Below are 22400 nucleotides of genomic sequence, written 5' to 3' on the forward strand. Positions count from 1 at the left end.
GCTAGGCCCTGACTGGCTGGCTGTGTTGGTGTGGCTGCCCTCTTACTGGCTGGCTGTATGGGTGTGGCTGCCCTCTGACTTGCTGGCTGTGTGGGTGAGGGCTAGGCCCTGACTGGCTGGCTGTGTGGGTGTGGCTGCCCTCTGACTTGCTGGCTGTGTGGGTGAGGGCTAGGCCCTGACTGGCAGTCCTGATTTATCCTGAAGTTATGTAAGAGCCGTAGTGCAGCGCTGGCGATTCCATGGCCAAGATGAGCTCAGCCCCACAATCTCCTCAGAGAGAGAGAGAGATACAGAGAGAGACAGACACACATCCAGACAGACAGACGTGTTAGTCATCTAACGGAAAGAGTTTTGTGAGGTGGACTGTGGGTGTCTGGATGGTACAGTGAGTGATGTGTAGTGAACTGGCACGTGGAGTGTGTTAATTGATTTTTAATGAAGTGAGAAACTCCACTCAGTCTCATGGGCTCCCCACTCTCTAAATAGAGCCTTAATTAGCTTCATTTGAGGAGATGGGAGCATCCGCACATGAGCACTGGCTTACCATAACTCAATTTGCAGTGAACAAACACACGCACACACACACAAAGGGATATGGGCACAAAGCAGCAAGACAACATCAATACTAAGCGCAATGTTCAACCAGCAGTCGTCCTTACCTTGAGCACCTCTCAAACTGTGTGGTGATGTTTGTTACCACTAGGTGTTGCTGTATTTCAACAGCCGTAAGGGCTATTTGTTATGTAAGTGTGAACAGAAGGGGCAGACTGGACATGCATGTTTCATCCATTAGCTAAAGGGGGCTAGTTACAAAAACACACCCAGGGCTATACTGTGTTCAGCATGCTGTTGCCATGGAATAGCAGCAACAGGGGTTATGTTGTTACTTGTGTTGCTGCTCACACACACATGCACACCACACACACACACAGCCTGACCCTCACACCTGTGTTTTCACTAGGGTCACCAATGCCTACATTGACTCACTTGGACGGCTCTGGCATCGTGGCAGCAGCCGGGTATTATGGGTAATTACTCAGACCTGTTTGTATGGTTGGCACTGTCTCCATGGGGTCCGTCCAGACTCTAGGTAATAATGCAGGGCAGGCAGGGGCCCATCCCTTCTCCCCTCCCCTCCCCTCCCCTCCCCTCCCCTGATGCCTGTCTGTGTGTTGTGGGGCAAACATGTCTTTGTCCAGTAGCCATGTTGAACAGTAGCCATGATGCATCATGGATGGTAATTATTGCTCCCCGTCCCCCTCCCCTCCCTCATATGTCAGAGGGAACAGGCTCATCCAGTTTTCCGTGAGGCTGCAGTGCACTCTGGGTAATTGCTCATGGGGCGGCAGGTCTGGGATCAGCTGCATTGGGCTCATGGAATCCAGCTCTGTGTTCTGATTGGACACGTCAGAGAGGGAACAGAAGGGGGCCACTGGCTGACGTCCAACGCATCGATACACACTCGCATGCGCACTCAGATACATACACAAAAGTGTACATATGTATGCACACGTACAAATCACATCGTGATGCGCAGAAATGTACTGTACACTCAAACACAGCGGTAGGTAATACATAGGATTTTGAAATGCTATGGCAACACTATAAAGTCAGTGGTCCCCAAACTGAGGGGTCGGCGGCCCCCCCCCCCCCAAAAAATACAAATTATAATACTATATATATATATATATATATATATATATATAGATATATAGATATATATATATATAGATAGATAGATAGATAGATAGATAGATAGATAGATAGATAGATAGATAGATAGATAGATAGATAGATAGATAGATAGATATACAGTACCAGTCAAAAGTTTGGACACACCTACTCATTCCAGGGTTTTTCTTTATTTTGACTATTTTCTACTTTGTAGAATAATAGTGAAGACTTAAAAACCATTAAGCGCTATGATGAAACTGGCTCTCATGAGGACCACCACATGAAAGGAAGACCAAGAGTTACCTCTGCTGCAGAGGATAAGTTCATTAGAGTTACCAGCCTCAGAAATTGCAGCCCAAATAAATGCTTCACAGAGCTCAAGTAACAGACACATTTCAACATCAACTATTCAGAGGAGACATGAGAAACATGAGCAATGGACATTAGACCGGTGGAAATCTGTCCATTGGTCTGATGAGTCCAAATTGGAGATTTTTGGTTCCAACCGCCGTGTCTTTGAGAGACACAGAGTAGGTGAACGGATGATCACCGCATGTGTGTTCCCACCGTGAAGCATGGAGGAGGAGGTGTGATGGTGTGGGGGTGCTTTGCTGGTGATACTCTCTGTGATTTATTTCGAATTCAAGGCACACTTAACCAGCATGGCTACCACAGCATTCTGCAGCGATACACCATCCCATCTGATTTGTGCTTAGTGGGTCTATCATTTGTTTTTCAACAAGGCAATGACCCAACACACCTCCAGGCTGTGTAAAGGCTATTTGACCAAGAAGGAGAGTGATGGAGTGCTGCATCAGATGACCTGGCCTCCACAATCACCCGACCTCAACCCATTCATTTGGGATGAATTGGGCCGCGGATTGAAGGAAAACAGCCAACAAGTGCTCAGCATATGTGGGAAGTCCTTCAAGACTGTTGGAAAAGCATTCCAGGTGAAGCTGGTTGAGAGAATGCCAAGAGTATGCAAAGATGTCGTCAAGGCAAATGGTGGCTACTTTAAAGAATCTAAAATATAACATATTTTGATTTGTTTAACACTTTTTGGTTACTACATGATTCCATATGTGTTACTTCATAGTTTTGCTGTCTTCACTATTATTCAACAATGTAGAAAATAGTAAAAATAAAGAAAAACCCTGGAGTGAGTAGGTGTGTCCAAACTTTTGACTGGTACTGTATTTTAAAATTATTATATATATATATTTTTTAAAGGAACTCAGTCCGGCTTTAAACTTGCTCCTGAAAGTTGTAATAATGGAAGGTGCATTTTCGAAATTGGGTAGTGCATCATCAGTTTTCCTTTGTCATTTTAGTCATTGCATAACTTAGAGAGCTATTTATAACTTGTCAGAAATGTCCAGATTAACTAGCCCATGTCAGCTAATGTTTTTATATTCTGTCTAGTTTTTTTTAGGCCATAGATAATTTTGTAATTTTTTTGTCATTCAAATATCACGAATACACATTCGACATGGCAAAATGAACAGTTTGTGTCATGAACAGTGCTTGTGCCCATAGAAATATACATGGCGCACACGCAGGGGAGGGGTGGGGGTGGGGGATGTTCCCCAATGCTAGAAGGGGGGCTCCGAGTGAAACATTTTGTGAACCACTGCTATAAGTGAAGCCCACACAACACTGTGGGGTTCATGGTAAGTGGCCTTGAAATGGGGAGGTATGCAAGGGAGGCTTGGGAAATACTCCACAGGGTAGACTCGAACCCAATGCCCCTTTCCCTCCCCAAACACCCTCCCCCATCTCGTCCCTCCCACCCTTCTGTCCCCTCAGGTCCTTCCCAACACCCTCCTCTGTGATCCCCCCCTCAGGCTTGACCTCTGAACTTTCCTTAGAGACAGATAGAAACAAGTCCAAGGGTGATGTGTGACCACAGCATCTGGTCTACCCCTCCTGAGAGCAGGGGTAGGCTACACACTGTGTTGCAGAGCTACTGATGATAATGATACAAATCATGTATTTGTAAGTAAATGCCTGGAGCACTGCTCCCTAACCCTCCCTTAAACAAACCCACTCTGTTTTTCCTATGGTTTTGGTCTTGGTCCTAATTGTAGATGATGTGTGTGTGCTTGTGTACATGTGTTTGTGTGTGCATGCATGTGTACGAAGGGAACGGTATAGGGGACTAATAGCTTAGAACTTAATTTGGAAACATGCATATTCCTGCTCATCTTGGAGGACACTAGCTAATCACATGGATCCAAAGGAACCAAACTACAACAATTGCCTTGGAGAGAGAGACTGTGTGTGTGTGTGTGTGTGTGTGTGTGTGTGTGTGTGTGTGTGTGTGTGTGTGTGTGTGTGTGTGTGAGTGTGAGTCTCTCTCTCTCTCTCTCTCTCAGGGATGGACGCTAATAGCTCGCCTTAGGCCACAATTTAACTGTCTAACAAGGTTTTCCCCAAAGTGGCCCCAGGGGCATCTTTCTCAAAGACAATCAAAAAGCTCTCTTTACATGCCCTGTCTCTCTCTCACACATACAGTACATACAATACGAGTATTTCATCAAACTTTAATATGAAGACACTGTTTAAAACAAAAAGTCTATTATGATTCCTAAAAATATATGAACACTATACATGGAATACTGAGGCTAGATCAGACCTGGGTTCAGATACTATTTGAAATCTTTCAAATACTTTGGGCTTTTGCTTTAGCCCATCTGGAGCACTAGATTGGCTGGGATTTCATTTGTTCCATTGCAACAAGCAATCTCAATCCAGCACAGAAATAGTATTTGAACCCAGCAGGTCTGGTACTGTGTTTCAAGATGTGTAAGTGCAGCAAACAAGAGAGAAATAGAACTGATAAAGCCCTGGAGACTCTCCTCAGTGAGATTAGGCACTGGCGCTAATACAGGCTAATCTTTGCCACTCACAAAACATGCCACACTGACGCTGACCCCTACCTGAAGCTCATCCTTATAGTCAACACAGTAAGTGCTATAGGTATGCAACTACAAACAACCTTCTATGGGATACGATGGTGGGCAATGCCTTTTTAAAGCATCTAATTGTGTTGTGGAATACATGCTAAATGCATAATTAGTCTTCAGGAAATAGCTTTAGGTAATTACAAATCTGTTACTTCCATGGAAGCTATGGTCACCTCCTGTAGCAAGCATATAAATGCACTCTATAATGACAGAAATGACACCTATTTTCCTCCTAGTACATAGTAAAGTGTGGAATGTAACAGCAAACAACACTAATTTGGGGTAAGCAGCTGTGAGTGCAGTAATGGAGCTCTGGTGGTGGAGGTTACAATAGAAGCTAAGTGGCAGAAAGTACCACAAAGGGTTCTGGCTGCCTACACACCGTCCAATAAATATGCACAAGGTTACAAATTTAGTAGCTGTCATTGTTCAATTGGTAACGTACATGCGCACACACACACACACGCACACAAACACACCCATCTGGTGAATTGTACACATACAGAAACCCAAATAAACCCGCTCACAAGATTATAATTTCACCATTACATAACTCTTTCTCTCTGTCCCCCATCTCTCTCTCTCTCTCTCTGCATCTTCCTCTCTCCTCTTTCTCCCTCTGCCCTCTCTCTTTCTCCTTTGCCCGTTACTTGTTCTCTGTGATTGACATCATGATGACCGCCACCCACAATCTCTAAAGCATACACTTGGGATATAGCCAGGTGCTACTGAACAAAAGTGAGCTGATGAGGTCAAAGTTCAATCCCATATTGCACCACATCGCACTACCAGAGTGCGTCTGCTACCATCACTACCAGCCAGTGTATTAGACTAGATAAAGAATCCTGCCCGGATACACTGCATCTATTAAGAGATACTGCCAGTGTGTTTAACTAGGACTTTCTAAAGAGAGAAAGCTTGTTTATTTGACTCAGAGTCAGGCAGCACTGGGGTGCTAGGGATCTCTTATCCCTCACAGCTGAGATAAAGTAGAAGAAATGTACTGTGCTGCAATGTAATGCTAGTCACACACACACATCACACTGACTGAACATATTCCATTGCTCTCAGCGGGGTATTGCCTAGACTCCCCTCAAAAGCTGACGAAATAAAATCAACACAGAGCAGTCCCTAAGCAAACACACTTGGATTCCACTGGGAACCACACTGACACAGACACGTTCTACAGGCTACAGTATCTAAAATACACTGATAAATCAAACATGCACACACACACACCACCTCTCCTCATTTGAGTTGAAAGTAGGAGTGAAAGAAGAGCAGACAGGTCGAGTGAGGAGAGACAGTGATACAGGGTTAGAGAGAGGATAGAGGAACACAGGTAGAGATAGATAGAGACTATACATAGTCATATGTGAATGTGTGTGTGTTGTGGTGCAACGCCTCAGTGTGGAGGATTAGCTCTCCTGGCCCGGGCTTTGACTAATCTTTCCCCCAGTTACATAACACTGGGCCATTAGTCAGCAACACACACACAATGAAAACATTTTCCTCTCTTTTATTCTGGTCATTCTTCAGGTACATTGACAAACATTTCACCACCACCAATAAAGGTTTGTAGGGATGCTTCTTCACCACAATGAATGATACTCAATGAAAGTAAGTTTGATGTTCCTAACTAAGACAATAATACACTGAACAAAAATATAAACGCAACATGCAACAATTTCAAAGAGTTACAGTTCATATGACAAAATCAGTCAATTGAAATAAATAAATGAGGCCCTAATCTATGGATTTCACATGATATGCATCTGTTGGTCACAGAGAACTTTAAAAAAAATGGGCCTCAGGATCTCGTCTTGGTATTTCTTTGCATTCAAATTTCCAGCGTTAAATGCAACTGTGTTCGTTGTTCGTAGTTTATGCCTGCCCATACCATAACCCCACTGCCACCATGGGACACTCGTTCACAGCAAACCGCTCGCCCACACGATGCTATACACGTGGTCTGCGGTTGTAAGGCCAGTTGGATGTACTGTTAATGACGTTGGAGGCAGCTTATGGTAGAGAAATGAACATACAATTCTGGCAACGGCTCTGGTTTACATTCCTGCAGTCAGCATGCTAATTGTATGCTCCCTCAAAACTTGAGACATCTGTGGCATTGTGTTGTGTGACAAAACTGCACATTTTAGAGTGGCCTTTTATTGTCCCCAGCACAATGTACACCTGTGTAATGATCATGCTGTTGAATCAGTTTCTTGACATGCCACACCAGGCAGATGGATGGATTATCTTGGCAAAGGAGAAATGCTAACTAACAAGGATGTTAACACATGTGTGCACAACATTTGTGAGAAATTAGTTTTTTTGTGCGTCTGGAACATTTCTGGGATATTTATTTTCAGCTCATGAAACATGGGGCCAACACTTTACATGTTGCGTTTATATTGTTGTTCAGTGTAGAAAGAATGCTGATCATGCTTTGGGAAATGTTGATGAAATGATGAGATGGTGTGTAGATTATGTCAATGATTAAACTATGCATTACAGTATAGATTATGTAAATGATTAGACTATGCGTTACAGTATAGATACTGTAAATGATTAAACTGCACACTACAGTATAGATTATGTAAATGATTAGACTATGCGTTACAGTATAGATTATGTAAATGATTAGACTATGCATTACAGTATAGATATTATAAATGATTCAACTATGCACAACAGTATATATTCTTTAAATGATTACATGATGCACTACAGTATAGATTATGTAAATGATTAAACTAGTCATCACAGTATAGATTATGTAAATTATTAAACGATGCACTGCAGTATAGATTTTGTAAATTATTAAACTAGTCATCACAGTATAGATTATGTAAATTATTAAACTGCACTACAACATAGATTATGCAAATGATTAAACTGGACTACAACATAGATTATGTAAATTATTAAACTGCACTACTACAGATTATGTAAATTATTAAACTGCACTACAACATAGATTATGTAAATTATTAAACTGCACTACAGCATAGATTATGTAAATTATTAAACTGCACTACAACATAGATTATGTAAATTATTAAACTGCACTACAACATAGATTATGTAAATTATTAAACTGCACTACAACATAGATTATGTTGGGGATTGCTTCCGTAGAGCTTCAGGAGGCATCGATCCCCTGATCACGCTAGGATTGACTGATCAATGCAGATGCAGGATGCCTCATTCTATTGGCATTGGGACCTCATGCATGATATTCTGGCTATTTGTGTTTTACAGGCCAGAGCAAAGCACGGTGTGTGTGTGTGTGTGTGTGTGTGCATGCGTGCGTGCGTGCGCTTGGCTTGAGTGTGAAACAGAGAGCGAAAAAAGCGATGTGAAAGAGAGAAAGGGAGTAGAGAGGGGTGAGGAGAGGGAGGAGAGAGACGGTGGGCTTGTTTGAGTGGAAAGGCTGAAGCAACCAACTGCAGACGAAAGTCGAGGAGTGAAGTCGGAGGAGGTGCATCTGCTACAGCTGAAAGTCAGACACTGATGTGGTTTTCCAACATCAAGGCTTAGTGCAACATGGCAGTGTTTGTTTGACCTGACCAAAATCCATTTAGGATCAAAACGTTGTCAATAAAGCAGTGAATTGGGAGCTTTAACAGTGTGCGCAGGCTTTCTTGTTCTTTACTAACATGGCAGTGTTGCCATTGTTTATAAACATTTTTCTTTGTAACACGTCTGCAACCCCCATATCACACACTCACAAACTGTAAATATATGTGTGTACATTGTATTATCAATTGGGGAGAGAAAGCCTCAAATATCACATTAATATGCATGGGTGTAAAGTACTTAAGTAGTGTTTTAAATTTTTTTACTTAGGTACTTTTTGAGGGACTCTAACCTTTACTTTACTATTTATATTTTATACTTTTACTTCACTACATTCCTAAAGAAAATAATGTACTTTTTACTTCATACATTTTCCCTGACACCCAAAAGTACTCTTTACATTTTGACAGGAAAATGGTCCAATTCACACACTTATCAAGAGAACATCCCTGGTCATCCCTACTGCCTCTGATCTAGCGGACTCACTAAACACAAATGCTTTGTTTGTAAATTATGTCTGAGTGTTGGAGTGTGCCCCTGGCTATCCGTCAATTTAAAAAAAACTATAAAATTGTGCCGTCTGGTTAGCTTAATATATGGAATTTGAAATGATTTTTACTTTTGATACTTATGTACGTTTTAGCAATTCGATTTACTTTTGATACTTAAATATACTTTTACTCAAGCAGTATTTTCCTGTGTGACTTTCACTTTTACTTGAGTCATTTTCTATTAAGGTATCTTTACTTTTACTCAAGTATGACAATTGAGTACTTTTTCCATCACTGTTAATTTGTACATATCCACTGTATACATATGAAACGCGACAAAGTTGCTTGCTGTTTAGTCACGTCTTTGGTCCCGTTCATGTGGGTCAAACAAAGACACTCTGATGATTGGATGACAAATAGTGCCTCCCACAATGCATGCGATGACTACAAGTTGCAGCTGCTGAAGAGCAACTGCAGAAAATTGAAGTCGACCGCAGTCGAACCTTCATGACCTTTGATCACATGGTTGTTGTTCATGCAGTCAACATGTAAACATACGTCTAACAATTTTTATCCCCATACCCTCCCGGGTGGCGCAGTGGTCTAGGGCACTGCATCGCAGTGCTAGCTGCGCCACCAGAGTCTCTGGGTTCGCGCCCAGGCTGGGCTGGGTTCGCGCCCAGGCTCTGTCGCAGCCGGCCGCAACCGGGAGGTCCGTGGGGCGACGCACAATTGGCATAGCGTCGTCCGGGTTAGGGAGGGTTTGGCCGGTAGGGATATCCTTGTCCCAGCATGTAAAATGTATGCACTCTACTGTAAGTCGCTCTGGATAAGAGCGTCTGCTAAATGACTAAAATGTAAATGTATAATGCAACACACTTTGAAATGCTGGTCACCGACTTGAAAAAAGTGATCCGCTCAAATGCGCCGAGAGAGAGAGAGAGAAGAAGACAGTGAAGGGGGGAATAAGGTTGCAAAGCTACTTGTAATATACCAAATTACTGGAATCTATAGCAATCTTTGGCAACTTTGGTAATTTATACCTTAATAACTTGTATGTCTGTGTCCATATTGTCTATGAGTGTTTAATGGATAGACCATATGGTTGTTAATGGGATCGGGGTGTGAACTAAGGTGTTGATGGAAAGGCTTTGTTAACTAGTCCTACAGGCAGAAATTAGCAGTTTGGGAATAAAGCTATAGGATTACTAGTAGGGATGCACTGATATGACATTTTTGGCCGATACCGTTATCTGCGTTTTTCCTTGCCAAAAAAACGATACCGATAACCGATATTTAAAAATGTTGCAGCCTTTTTAAGCATTCTAGTACAGTTAAATAGTTAACACGCACACACACATATGAACACAGCGGTCTAAGGCACTGCATCTCAGTGCAAGAGGCGTGCTTCACTACAGTCCCTGGTTCGAATCCAGGCTGTATCACATCCGGCCGTGATTGGGAGTCACATAGGGCGGCGCACAATTGGCCCAGCATCGTCCGGGGTAGGCCGTCATTGTAAATAAGAATTTGTTCTTAACTGATTTGCCTAGTTAAATAAAGGTTACACACGCACACACTGACCAAAAAGTTATTTTGTTGGCATTTAGGCATGTCCCCATTACCAGTAAAACATAATCAAGACCCATTTCTTTCACTTACTTGCTGTGCTGTTTCGTTGTTCATTTGTTCAGTCGTTTCATTCTCAACCAGGATTTTATCATACACGTCAAGCAGTGAAGTTTCAACTCTGTCTGTCCGTGGCCTCTCCTCCTCGGTGCGCACTGTCACTGTGTCCATTTCCATCTTGTCCAGCTGTGTATGTAACATTTCACGTAAACCCTGTTTCTTGTCTGCATCGAAGTAACGGTCCTTGTACCTAGCATCGAGCATGGCGGCGACACAGTAGAGGCTCTGAGAGAATGCCACCGAATCACTTGTTCACAGCCTCGAGTACTTTTGTAAGTTTTAACCGCATGGTCTGTCTGCAGTTTTGTTGAGCAGGTGTTTCAGTGCCATGACAGAGGATATCAGGTCTGATGCAGACGCAGTTGATTAGCTTATATCTCCAGTCAGTTGTTCAAATGGCGCTAGGAGTGTGTTCATGTTTCCAAGTTTCAAACATGTTCTCAAATGCCATTGAAATGGCAGCAGTGGTATGAGAACCAGCACATTCTTGAGCATGCAATACGGCTTTCCTCTGTACGAAATCCTCGTTGACCCACTGTGCTGTCAGAATCAGCATACTCATGGGGCTGACATCGCTGGTCCAAATGTCCGTTGTGAAGCTAATAGCAGTGTAGCTCATATATGTACATTTCAACAATACTGTGTAACTCCATTGGGGCAACATCTGAAAAATAGTGTGTACCGGGGCTCGACCAGTCGGTGAAAGCCAACATTATCCACGACAGAGGATGGTTGATTGTCAAGGGCAATGAATTCCATTATCTTGGCAATAATGGATTTCACCTTTGAGTTGTCTCGCTGAAATGTTCTTACTCTTTCAAATGACTGCTGGACTTGAACTTGTTTAGTTGTTGGAAGTGTGCGCTTAGTATTTTTCTGCTTTTGTTCTGTGTAGCGCTGTATTTTTCGTGGCGTCATTACATCATCTACTTACGTTATATAGGTATGCATGTCAGCTTTGACATCGGTTTTGCACATTGGCATTAAACTAGACATTGGGCTGATGCCGATTTTAGGCATTTTTAGCTAATATGGTCGGATTTCGATATGCTCACCGATATATCATGCATCCCTAATTACTAGACTGAGATTTCTGTGCATAGGATGACCAGATTAAATTAATGTAATGACCTTCACTTCAATACCTTCAGAGAGTATTTTTCCCCAACACAAAACAGAAATAGGGTGCACACTGGAGGACAACAATGTTTATCTTTGCGTTCGAAGTGATACCTACAGAATCACCACTATAGTTATACTGCACGGCTTTGTGTTATGTTGATAATAAACATCATAGAAGTGGCATCATTCCTTTAGATTTAATATCTCCGATCCTCCTCTTTCTTTCTTTCTCTCTCTCTCTCTCTCTCTCGCAATCTTCCTCTCACATTTCCACCACACCTCAGGTGAAGTGAAATGGTAGGTGAGGGTTAATTAAGGTTGTTATAACAGAAAAAACCTTAACGTTAAGTTTAGGCATTCATTCTGACTGGTTGTCAGGGTTAAGGTTTTGGATAAGGTTAAAACAGGAAAAAAATAAAACAAGTGCCTAGCACTGAGTTAAATAAAGGTTAATATATATATATATATTTTAAAGCACTAGGATTGAACCCGCAATCCTCAGAGCCGAAGCGCACAGTTGAACACAATGCCCTAGTAAGCTGCGAGCCTACTAGCTGGTAATACGTGCTCACGTTGCCCCTAGTGGATGGTATTGAAGGCATCTCCTGACGTCCTGTGGACCTGGACAAATGTCGAATACTGAAGTCTATCTGGTGTGATCTCGCTGCAAATAGCCCACCTCTGACCCATGATCCATCCTCCTTCTGCCCTGGACTAAACTCAGTGACCTATACCATCTATGGGAGGGTTAGCCTGGGTAATACTGGCTTCAGCAGCATAATCTGATCAGCAATACAAAGAACAAGACTCAGTCTATCTCACTGAACACACACACACACACACAAACAAACACATAGGAATAAATCGTATGAGGTGTACAAAATTGGATTGCCATGCAGTAGATTGTGTGTGTGTGTGTGTGTGTGTGTGTGTGTGTGTGTGTTTTGGTATGCATTTGTGCATGTAGCCTAAACACATATATACACATATATATTATTAATTTAAGTGTGTTTGGCCATGTTTATTAGGCCTATGCATGTATTCCCATATCTGTGAGAATGTATGTATGTGATCATGTGCACTTGCATGGAGGCATCATTGTGTTTATTATAATGAAGGTATGTTTTGGGGGGTTCACTGTGTTTGTGTGTGTGGAGGTGGGAGTGTACAGTAAAGTGCAGGTGCAATGCAAAGGTGCACGTGGTTCCTGAAGCCCCCTGACCAAACACAGGCCGAATCAAACTGAAAAAACGAATCCATCTGCACCAATATGATTCTAGAATGTGAATTGATTTGAGGTAAGGTAAAGAGATGCAAAAAAGATGCAGAAAATAAACCAAACATTATTTAATTTGAATGGACAATGTTTGTTAATTAAAGAATTAGGCTGTTTGATTATTAGAATGATTGAAAAACAAATTTCAGTGATTAGAGAACTTGTATAAACCAATTATTAGTGATAGCCTGGTCAACAAGATCAGAACGGGCTTGAAGTTATTTAATTGGCAGTAAAAAAGAAATCAGGAGAAGGTTCACTTGGGAAACTAAATGCTCGGGAACCCAAACATTAAAATCTAAGAATGAGTTCATGGAATCAAATCAGGGAAATAAAAATAACAGCTATTAACAAGAGCACATAAAAAAACATTTGACTTGAGCGCGTTCTTATTTTTTTAAAAATGTTTTAGGGCAGTTCAGGTTGGGCTTTAGGCCAGATGTGTCAAACTCATTCCACAGAGGGCCGAGTGTCTGCGGGTTTTCGCTTCACCCTTGTACTTGATTGATGCATTAAGGTCACTAATTAGTACGGAACTCCCCTAACCTGGTTGTCTAGGTCTTAATTGAAAGAAGAAAAAAAAAACGCACACACTTGGTTCATGTGGAATGAATCTGACACCCCTGTTATATGCTAATTGTTTCAGAGGGTTTCCAACATGCTTGACCTTGAATAACGTATATTTAGCCTAACAGTAGGCCTATAAGAGCCGCGACAATGAGATTTTTTTCATAACCAACTTCTCTATGTTTCACCAAACAACGTTTTCTTTCTCCCTTGTTTGGTTGTGATTATTAGTCTAGCATATGCTACATCATCGTCCGTCAGTCAGTCGGGATAGGAATTTTGGCAATTGCTAAATGATAATTAAACAAGACATATTGTGGGGGCCACTATTTTTTTTATAACCTCGTGGATGGGAGTGCATTTCTCTGTGAGCAGCATAGACTCCACAGGCCGCAAAGGTTGGGAGAGGGGCCGCCCGCGCACACTGATTTAATCATATCCGACAAAACCCTTTGGGGCGTGCAGAGAGAGAGAGGAAGACTGGGAGGGAGAGAGAGCCTCTTTTACCCACCACGGCTATAAAGTAAAAGGTTAATGCAAGGAAGCGCTTGACTTTCAAAGCCAAATACCATTAGCTAGCAAGGGACACCATAATAGTCACGAAAAAAAGAGAAAAATACTGTTAATATCACAAAAGTGTTGTGGCCTAAATTAATTATTTTAAATAGGCTAAATATTGACTAGAATATCTAGAACTTCAACAATTGGCAAAAATGAACAGGGGAATAATGTAATAATAATAATAATTATTATAATAATTTGAATGCTATTATTACAGCAGCAATTTCTGTATGCACCATCCCATGTTTTCTATTTAATGATGACAAACTCAAATTAAGCTACCCGTTGATAATCAATGATTACCGTTAAATTGCCTATAATTCAGAAGTCTACAGTTTAGTTCAACCTCACTTCATTATTAACATAATGATGTTTTATTATAATTTGCGATTATAGGTATACAACGTAGAATTAGTATGTTGCCTGAACAACAGAGGCAATAGCCTACCTCCCAGTGAGGCTATCACCTGTCTTTCATTAAAAAAACAGATTATAGGCTACTTTTATGTAATGATAATAATTCCTGTAGGCTTAGTTTCTTCATGGTTATATTTTTAGTGATTGTATTTATTTTACAATTAATAAGTTATAGGCTATAGTGGTCATCTTTATAACACTACCTATGTAATTTGCCCACAATTAGTAATCATAGATACGTTAATTTGTTCAATTATTGGGCAGAACTGCATTGCCACTGTTTTGCCATTCTGGCATAATTTGTAGGAGATGTAAAACAGGCCTACTATTCAGGATTAGCCTTTGATCTAATGCACATGATTGGGACCGGGAGAAGAGGGAGAGCTGTGGAGTGAACTTCCGTCTGGAAGACGGGGGTCAGTTCTTTATCGCTCACTCTCTCTGGTGTATGTGTGCGCGTGTGTGTATGTGTTGGACCTGGGGGGCACTGCATTTCGATGCTTTCGGCGCGGTGCGGCGCTTGACTGACGGAAATGGGTTAGTAGAGCGCATAACACGTTGGAACACAGAACCTCCGCGCTTGGCCCTAGCACCATGGAGGTCTGGTACACACAGCCTATACCTGCTGCTCTCTGAGAAAATAGTTGTTTCTTTAAATCATCACTGGCAATAGTTAATGGCAATGGCAGAGAGGTCTTCACTATCGCCCATTTGTTTGTAGTGAGTAGAAGTTCCTCCAAACTAGTGGAGTGTGGAGTTAACTCAAACACTGTAACTCACTTAATGCAAGGTGTTTGATGGACCACACACACACACACGAAGATCCGAACAGGCTACAATAATGACAATAAATGGCCATGTTATCCTCACACTTGGGATAATAGTCTGACTGATGCTGTATGAGCAAGTTAGGCTGAAAAAACGTCCCGAGTAAGTTTACACAGCCCACACACAACATAACTACAGTCCCGAATGGATGTGTGGAATACCAGTGTGATGTGAGTGAGTGGATGTGAGGGATATAGCGGCCGGGCGCCACGCGCGCTCCATGGCCAGCTATTTAAATGAGCTGTCAAAAGCAGTTGGATTCTCCTTACCTCGCATAGTGGTTGTGGTGCGATTCGCTTCCGAATGCAGCAGTCATGAAGAAACAAACATAAAGACTTAAAAAAGCAATATCCTCGGGCAAAAAAACAATGTTAATATTCGGCGTCGTCCACGTTCATTCAAGGAGTGTTTTTTATGGGCAAAAGCATTCCAGTCCAGAACGGGCTCGAGCTTGGTGACGCACTGGGCAGAGCGCGGGCGGTGGAGTCTGGAGCCGTAGTCGGACGGTTTGAGTCGTGCGCGCAGCGAGCATGCGAGTTTTCACATGACATCTGCGTCTGCACATCAACCCGATGTTTTCACTGTTTCCCCCCGGCGGAGAGGAGAGCGCTAGAGGCTTACAGGAGCAGGGATTGGACTAGCACTTTCTGCTCCTCCCACTCTCGAACGTCCCCAATGAGTGTGAGTGTAGTAGCCCATACGAGACAGTATCCGTCTGCGCGTGAGGGCACTGTCATCTGTAACGCACATGCATAACAGTGAGGATAAGATATATCATCCTCCCAAATAAATTGTGTTTACAAACAGTTAGTTTGCCTACAATAACACATAACCTAACTATCTAACGGCCATATGTAGAACCTACTGAATTGTAGTCAAAAGATGGAGCGTTTGGGTTAAGTCTGTCTACATGAATACGTTTTCTTCAGAGTTGACTATGAAATGCGGGGGAAATCACACGTCTCTAAGTTCACAGACAGTTTGTAGTCAAAGCAATAGTTTACAGAAATGCTTTTTGAATTTATAGGCCTATACATATCTTACAATCAGGTATAATAGCCTAGGCCACACTAGTTAGATGAGCAAATCTCGAAATCTTTCAGAATGGGGATTTGATACAACCATTTATCTAAATAGTTTATTGATACACAGTTGAACACTCTCTGGTAAATATTTAAAATATTTCTTGGATGTTAAACCTTGTAATGGCTGTGAATTAAATAGTAGAACAGAACCATGGAAAAATATATATTTAAATAGGCTATTCAATTGGTAATCAGTAACATTTTGCTGTTCAAATGCTTATTTAATTGTCACTGAGAGGATGACATTAGGCTACATGTCTAATGTTTCTTCTGCAAAGCACATACAGTGGTTCCCAGTGCATATGCCCAGGATGAGTGTGTTTATTTACAGAGCAGGAGAAACTGACAAACTATATGTACAAAACAGAATAAGAAACAGGATGATGAAAATAAGAAACATACATTGGGGATAACTGAATGTCATTCAAATCATACTAGCCAAAATAACCAGGGCTCAATCCCTAACTGGCAGCATGCCAACATTGCCCTGTCTGATCAGGACAGAAATAAAGGAGTTTAAATACACTTTAAAACATGGCCTTCATTTGGACTATACCATTATTGGAAAATCATAAATCAGCGGCATGAAATAAAGACACAAAATTACTGTACGATTATTTTATGAAGATTTATGTTTTGTTTTATTGAACTAACCTGTTTTTTCTTTATGGTATTTTACACATGACTAATATATGATGAATCTGTGTTTTAGGAAGTTATTTTTTACCTATTTTTTTACCTGGTAACTAATAATCTATTTGGTGATTGGTCAATACATTGCTTGTTATAGCTTTATTGAAAACAGGAAGTGACAGACATTTTTTATTTGTGGTTGTGGTTGTGGCTGATGGTGACCATCCAGTCCTTGCTCCTACAGAAAGTCCTCCATCCACCTGTACTCTCACCCTCAACTTACATTACCAATAACCATAGTCAGGCATATTCAAATAGAGTGAAGAAACATGCATTGTTTTATGCAGAGCATCACAGAGATGAACAAACAATTCACCTCTTCAATAACGAGGAATTACCAGTAAGTAACACACAGAACCCATTCAAATTAAGCCTATATTCTATATATGCCCCTGTGTAGTGCAGAGTGATTAAAGGTCGTGTGTGGTGATGATCATGGAGTTGTCCCATTGTGCCATCACTAGCACATAGAGGCATGCTGCCTTTATATATACACTTGTAATCACTGACCACTTTAATAAATGGAACACTAGTCACTTTAATAATGTTTACATATCTTGCATTACTCATCTCATATGTATATACTGTATTCTATTCTACTGTATCTTAGTCTATGCAGCTCTGACATTGCTCGTCCAAATATCTACTGTATATATTCTTAATTCCATTCCTTACTTAGATTTGTGTGTATTGGGTATATGTTGGGAAATTGTTAGATATTACTGCACTGTCAGAGCTAGAAACACAAACACGCATTTCACTACACTCGCAATAACATCTGCTAAACACGTGTATGTGACCAATAAAATTTGATTTAGAGACGTTATTATGCCATTCTTACCCCAGCCCGACCAGCTCTGACCCCTGACTGACCCCGCATTACCTTACTTCCTATTATGTCTGACTTCGCTGTACCTCAGTGTACCTACAGATTCACTCTATCGCAATCTGAACCGTTATGTCATAAGCATGCATTGCAGTGACTCTACCTCGTCACTTATGGGATCATTGCTGCCTTACTGAGATTTTAGCAACATATCTTGTTTTTTCATTCTGAGAAGCCCAGCTACAGTTGTATCCCAATTGTATTTCATGGAGATTATTAGGCTTATGATGGACATAATGATGGATGTAAGCACCTTTACATACAAGAGTGTATGTTGGTTTGCAGTCTATAGCCCCCCTGTCCCATAACCCCTCTAGTTGTGGCGTCAGAGTGTTGGACCTGGAAAGGCAAGGAAAGAGAGAGAGACAGAAAGAGGGGGAGAGAGAGAAACAGCCCCGAGCACATCTCCACTGACCTACATTTCATCCCTTGCTTTTTTTTCATCCATTATATTTTCATCTCTCATTTCTCTTGTACCAACAGCTCCGTAATTGTGATGTAATGACCAAAGCAAGTGTGACAAAAGGCTAGACTGGTCAAAAAGATGGTCCTGAAGAGAGACAGACATCCAGAGAGAGAGAGGGAGAGAGCGAGAAGTGAATAAAGGAAGGAGTGGGCTGTGTCAAAATACAAAAAGCTTTTCCTTTTTGTTCAGGCAATACAACCTGTCCTCATGTGCTCTTTGTGTGCTTCAGTGATCTTAATGGCATACAGCATAGTAAGCAGGAGCCATCTGAGCTCTAAGGATCCATTAAGCAGGATTACCTCTCATACTGATGCCTTATCAACTGAGAGAAAACCTATTGATGACATGGAACTGAAATGATGTGACACTACATTGTTCCTTGAGAAGGAAAAAAATAGAGGATAACATTCTTGTGTTGGTGGAGGTTCCTTTAGCTAGGAAACGGAAGATAGACCTACATAGAAAAAAATATTAAATAATTTTAATTCTACTATAGGCTTGTGAAATATCCTCCTTGTAAGTACAACTACTGGTATACTAAGTGTGTAATTCTGAATTGAAGAAGTCTGCTGCCATATGGTGGCTAAGCAGAGTGAGAAAGGAAGTGACTGGGCCATGCCCAAGGGCTTAGCTTGGGGAATGCATTGAAAAGCACTCAGACCAGAGACAGGATCCAAGGTCTCTCTCTCTCAGTCTGTCTTTCTATCTGATTCAGTGCTACTGCTTCACTTTACCTCCTTGGTTTTGTTCTCTTCCTGATTCTTCCAGTTGCATCCTCTCATAAATCTTCTCCTATGTGGCTTTTCTACATTTGACCTGCTTGTTTCACCCCAGCCATATGTTTAAAACTATTATGAAATTATCTCTCTGTATCACTTTCTCTCTCATTGTATCTCTCTCTGTATCTCTCTCTCTCTCCCTCCCAATTTCAATTAAATTCAATTTCAATGTAAGGGCTTTATTGCCATGGGAAACATACACTGCTCAAAAAAATAAAGGGAACACTTAAACAACACAATGTAACTCCAAGTCAATCACACTTCTGTGAAATCAAACTGTCCACTTAGGAAGCAACACTGATTGACAATAAATTTCACATGCTGTTGTGCAAATGGAATAGACAAAAGGTGGAAATTATAGGCAATTAGTAAGACACCCCCAAAAAAGGAATGGTTCTGCAGGTGGTGACCACACACCACTTCTCAGTTCCTATGCTTCCTGGCTGATGTTTTGGTCACTTTTGAATGCTGGCGGTGCTTTCACTCTAGTGGTAACATGAGACGGAGTCTACAACCCACACAAGTGGCTCAGGTAGTGCAGTTCATCCAGGATGGCACATCAATGCGAGCTGTGGCAAAAAGGTTTGTTGTGTCTGTCAGCGTAGTGTCCAGAGCATGGAGGCGCTACCAGGAGACAGGCCAGTACATCAGGAGACGTGGAGGAGGCCGTAGGAGGGCAACAACCCAGCAGCAGGACCGCTACCTCCGCCTTTGTGCAAGGAGGAGCACTGCCAGAGCCCTGCAAAATGACCTCCAGCAGGCCACTCACTGTCAACCTCATTTATTTTCAGCAAACTTAACATGTGTAAATATTTGTATGAACATATCAAGATTCAACAATTGAGACATAAACTGAACAAGTTCCACAGACATGTGACTAACAGAAATGGAATAATGTGTCCCTGAACAAAAGGGGGGTCAAAATCAAAAGTAACAGTCAGTATCTGGTGTGGCCACCAGCTGCATTAAGTACTGCAGTGCATCTCCTCCTCATGGACTGCACCAGATTTGCCTGTTCTTGCTGTGAGATGTTACCCCACTCTTCCACCAAGGCACCTGCAAGTTTCTGGACATTTCTGGGGGGAATGGCCCTAGCCCTCACCCTCCGATCCAACAGGTCCCAGACGTGCTCAATGGGATTGACATCCGGGCTCTTCGCTGGCCATGGCAGAACACTGACATTCCTGTCTTGCAGGAAATCACGCACAGAATGAGCAGTATGGCTGGTGGCGTTGTCATGCTGGAGGGTCATGTCAGGATGAGCCTGCAGGAAGGGTACCACATGAGGGAGGAGGACGTCTTCCCTGTAACGCACAGCGTTGAGATTGCCTGCAATGCAACATGCTCAGTCCGATGATGCTGTGACACACCGCCCCAGACCATGACGCACCCTCCACCTCCAAATCGATCCCGCTCCAGAGTACAGGCCTCAGTGTAACACTCATTCCTTCGACATTAAACGTGAATCCGACCATCACCCCTGGTGAGACAAAACCGCGACACGTCAGTGAAGTGCACTTTTTGCCAGTTTTGTCTGGTCGAGCGACAGTGGGTTTGTACCCATAGGCGACGTTGTTGCCGGTGATGTCTGGTGAGGACCTGCCTTACAACAGGCCTACAAGCCCTCAGTCCAGCCTCTCTCAGCCTATTGCGGACAGTCTGAGCACTGATGGAGGGATTGTGCGTTCCTGGTGTAACTCGGGCAGTTGTTGTTGCCATCCTGTACCTGTCCTGCAGGTGTGATGTTCGGATGTACCGATCCTGTGCAGGTGTTGTTACACATGGTCTGCCACTGCGAGGACGATCAGCTGTCTGTCCTGTCTCCCCGTAGCGCTGTCTTAGGCGTCTCACTGTACAGACATGGCAATTTATTGCCCTGGCCACATCTGCAGTCCTCATGCCTCCTTGCAGCATGCCTAAGGCACGTTCACGCAGATGAGCAGGGTATATGATCATACATTTGGCAGGAGGTTAGGAAGTGCACCTCAGTTTCAACATCATTTTGTGGGCAGTGTGCACACAGCCTGTCTTCTCTTGAGAGCCAGGTCTGCCTACATCGGTCTTTCTCAATAGCAAGGCTATGTTCACTGAGTCTGTACATACTGTAGTCAAACCTTTCCTTAAGCTATGGTCAGTCACGGTGGTCAGGTATTCTGCCACTGTGTACTCTCTTTTTAGGGTCAAACAGCATTCTAGTTTGCTCTATTTTTTCAAGTAATAATCTGTTTGTTTTCTCATGATTTGGTTGTGTCTAATTGTGTTGCTGTCCTGGGGCTCCATGGTGTCTGTTTGTGAACAGAGCCCCAGGACCAGCTTGCTTAGGGGACTCTTCTCTAGGTTTATCTCTCTGCAGGTGATGCCTTTGTTATGGAAGGTTTGGGAATCGCAATGCCAATGGGTTCTATAACTGATTGAAGTATTTTTTGCGAAATCCGAATTGGCGAATGTCGAATTTGATCTTCCTTTTGATGGCATTGAATGCCCTTCTTGCTTTGTCTCTCAGATCGTTCACAGCTTTGTGGAAGTTACCTGTGGTGCTGATGTTTAGGCCAAGGTATGCATAGTTGTTTGTTTGCTGTAGGGCAATGGTGTCTAGATAGAATTTATAATTGGGGTCCTGGCAACTGGACCTTTTTTGGACCACCATTATTTTTGTCTTAATGGAGATTTACTGTGAGGGCCCAGGTCTGACAGAATCTGTGCAGAAGATCTAGGTGCTGCTGTAGGCCCTCCTTGGTTGGGGACAGAAGCACCAGATCATCAGCAAACAGTAGACATTTGACTTCAGATTCTAGTAGGGTGAGGCCGGATTCTTCAGACTGTTCTAGTGCCCTCGCCAAGTCGTTGATATATATGTTGAAGAGGGTGGGGCTTAAGCTGCATCCCTGTTTCACCCGACGGCCCTGTGGAAAGAAATGTGTGGTTTTTGCCAATTTTAACCACACACTTGTTGTTTGGACAAAAGGAACACTTACGTGAGAATGCTATTCATTGACTACAGCTCAGTGTTCAACATCATAGTACCCTCAAAGCTCATCAGTAAGCTAAAGATCCTGGGACTAAACACCTCCCTCTGCAACTGGATCCTGGACTTCCTGACGGGCCGCCCCCTGGTGGTGAGGGTAGGTAGCAACACATCTGCCATGCTGATCCTCAACACTGGAGGTGCGTGGTCAGTCCCTTCCTGTACTCCCTGTTCACCCACGACTGCATGGCCAGGCACGACTCCAACACCATCATTAAGTTTGCAGACGACACAACAGTGGTAGGCCTGATCACCAACAACGACGAGACAGCCTATAGGGAGGAAGTCAG

At 42.5% G+C, this 22400-nt stretch overlaps 1 protein-coding gene across 1 annotated transcript in view; it reads right to left on the reverse strand.

Moving 5' to 3' along the window:
* Window positions 1-15749, reverse strand: part of LOC129853226 (nuclear receptor ROR-beta-like) — a 38423-nt gene extending 22674 nt beyond the window's left edge. Inside the window, exon 1 of the mRNA XM_055919030.1 lies at window positions 15446-15749. Coding sequence (XP_055775005.1) covers window positions 15446-15452 — 7 coding nt within the window. The 5' untranslated portion in view covers window positions 15453-15749. The remainder of the gene's footprint in view (window positions 1-15445) is intronic.
* Window positions 15750-22400: the final 6651 nt, after the last annotated feature.

This window comes from Salvelinus fontinalis, chromosome 4, assembly GCF_029448725.1.
Source record: "Salvelinus fontinalis isolate EN_2023a chromosome 4, ASM2944872v1, whole genome shotgun sequence".
NCBI lineage: Eukaryota > Metazoa > Chordata > Actinopteri > Salmoniformes > Salmonidae > Salvelinus > Salvelinus fontinalis.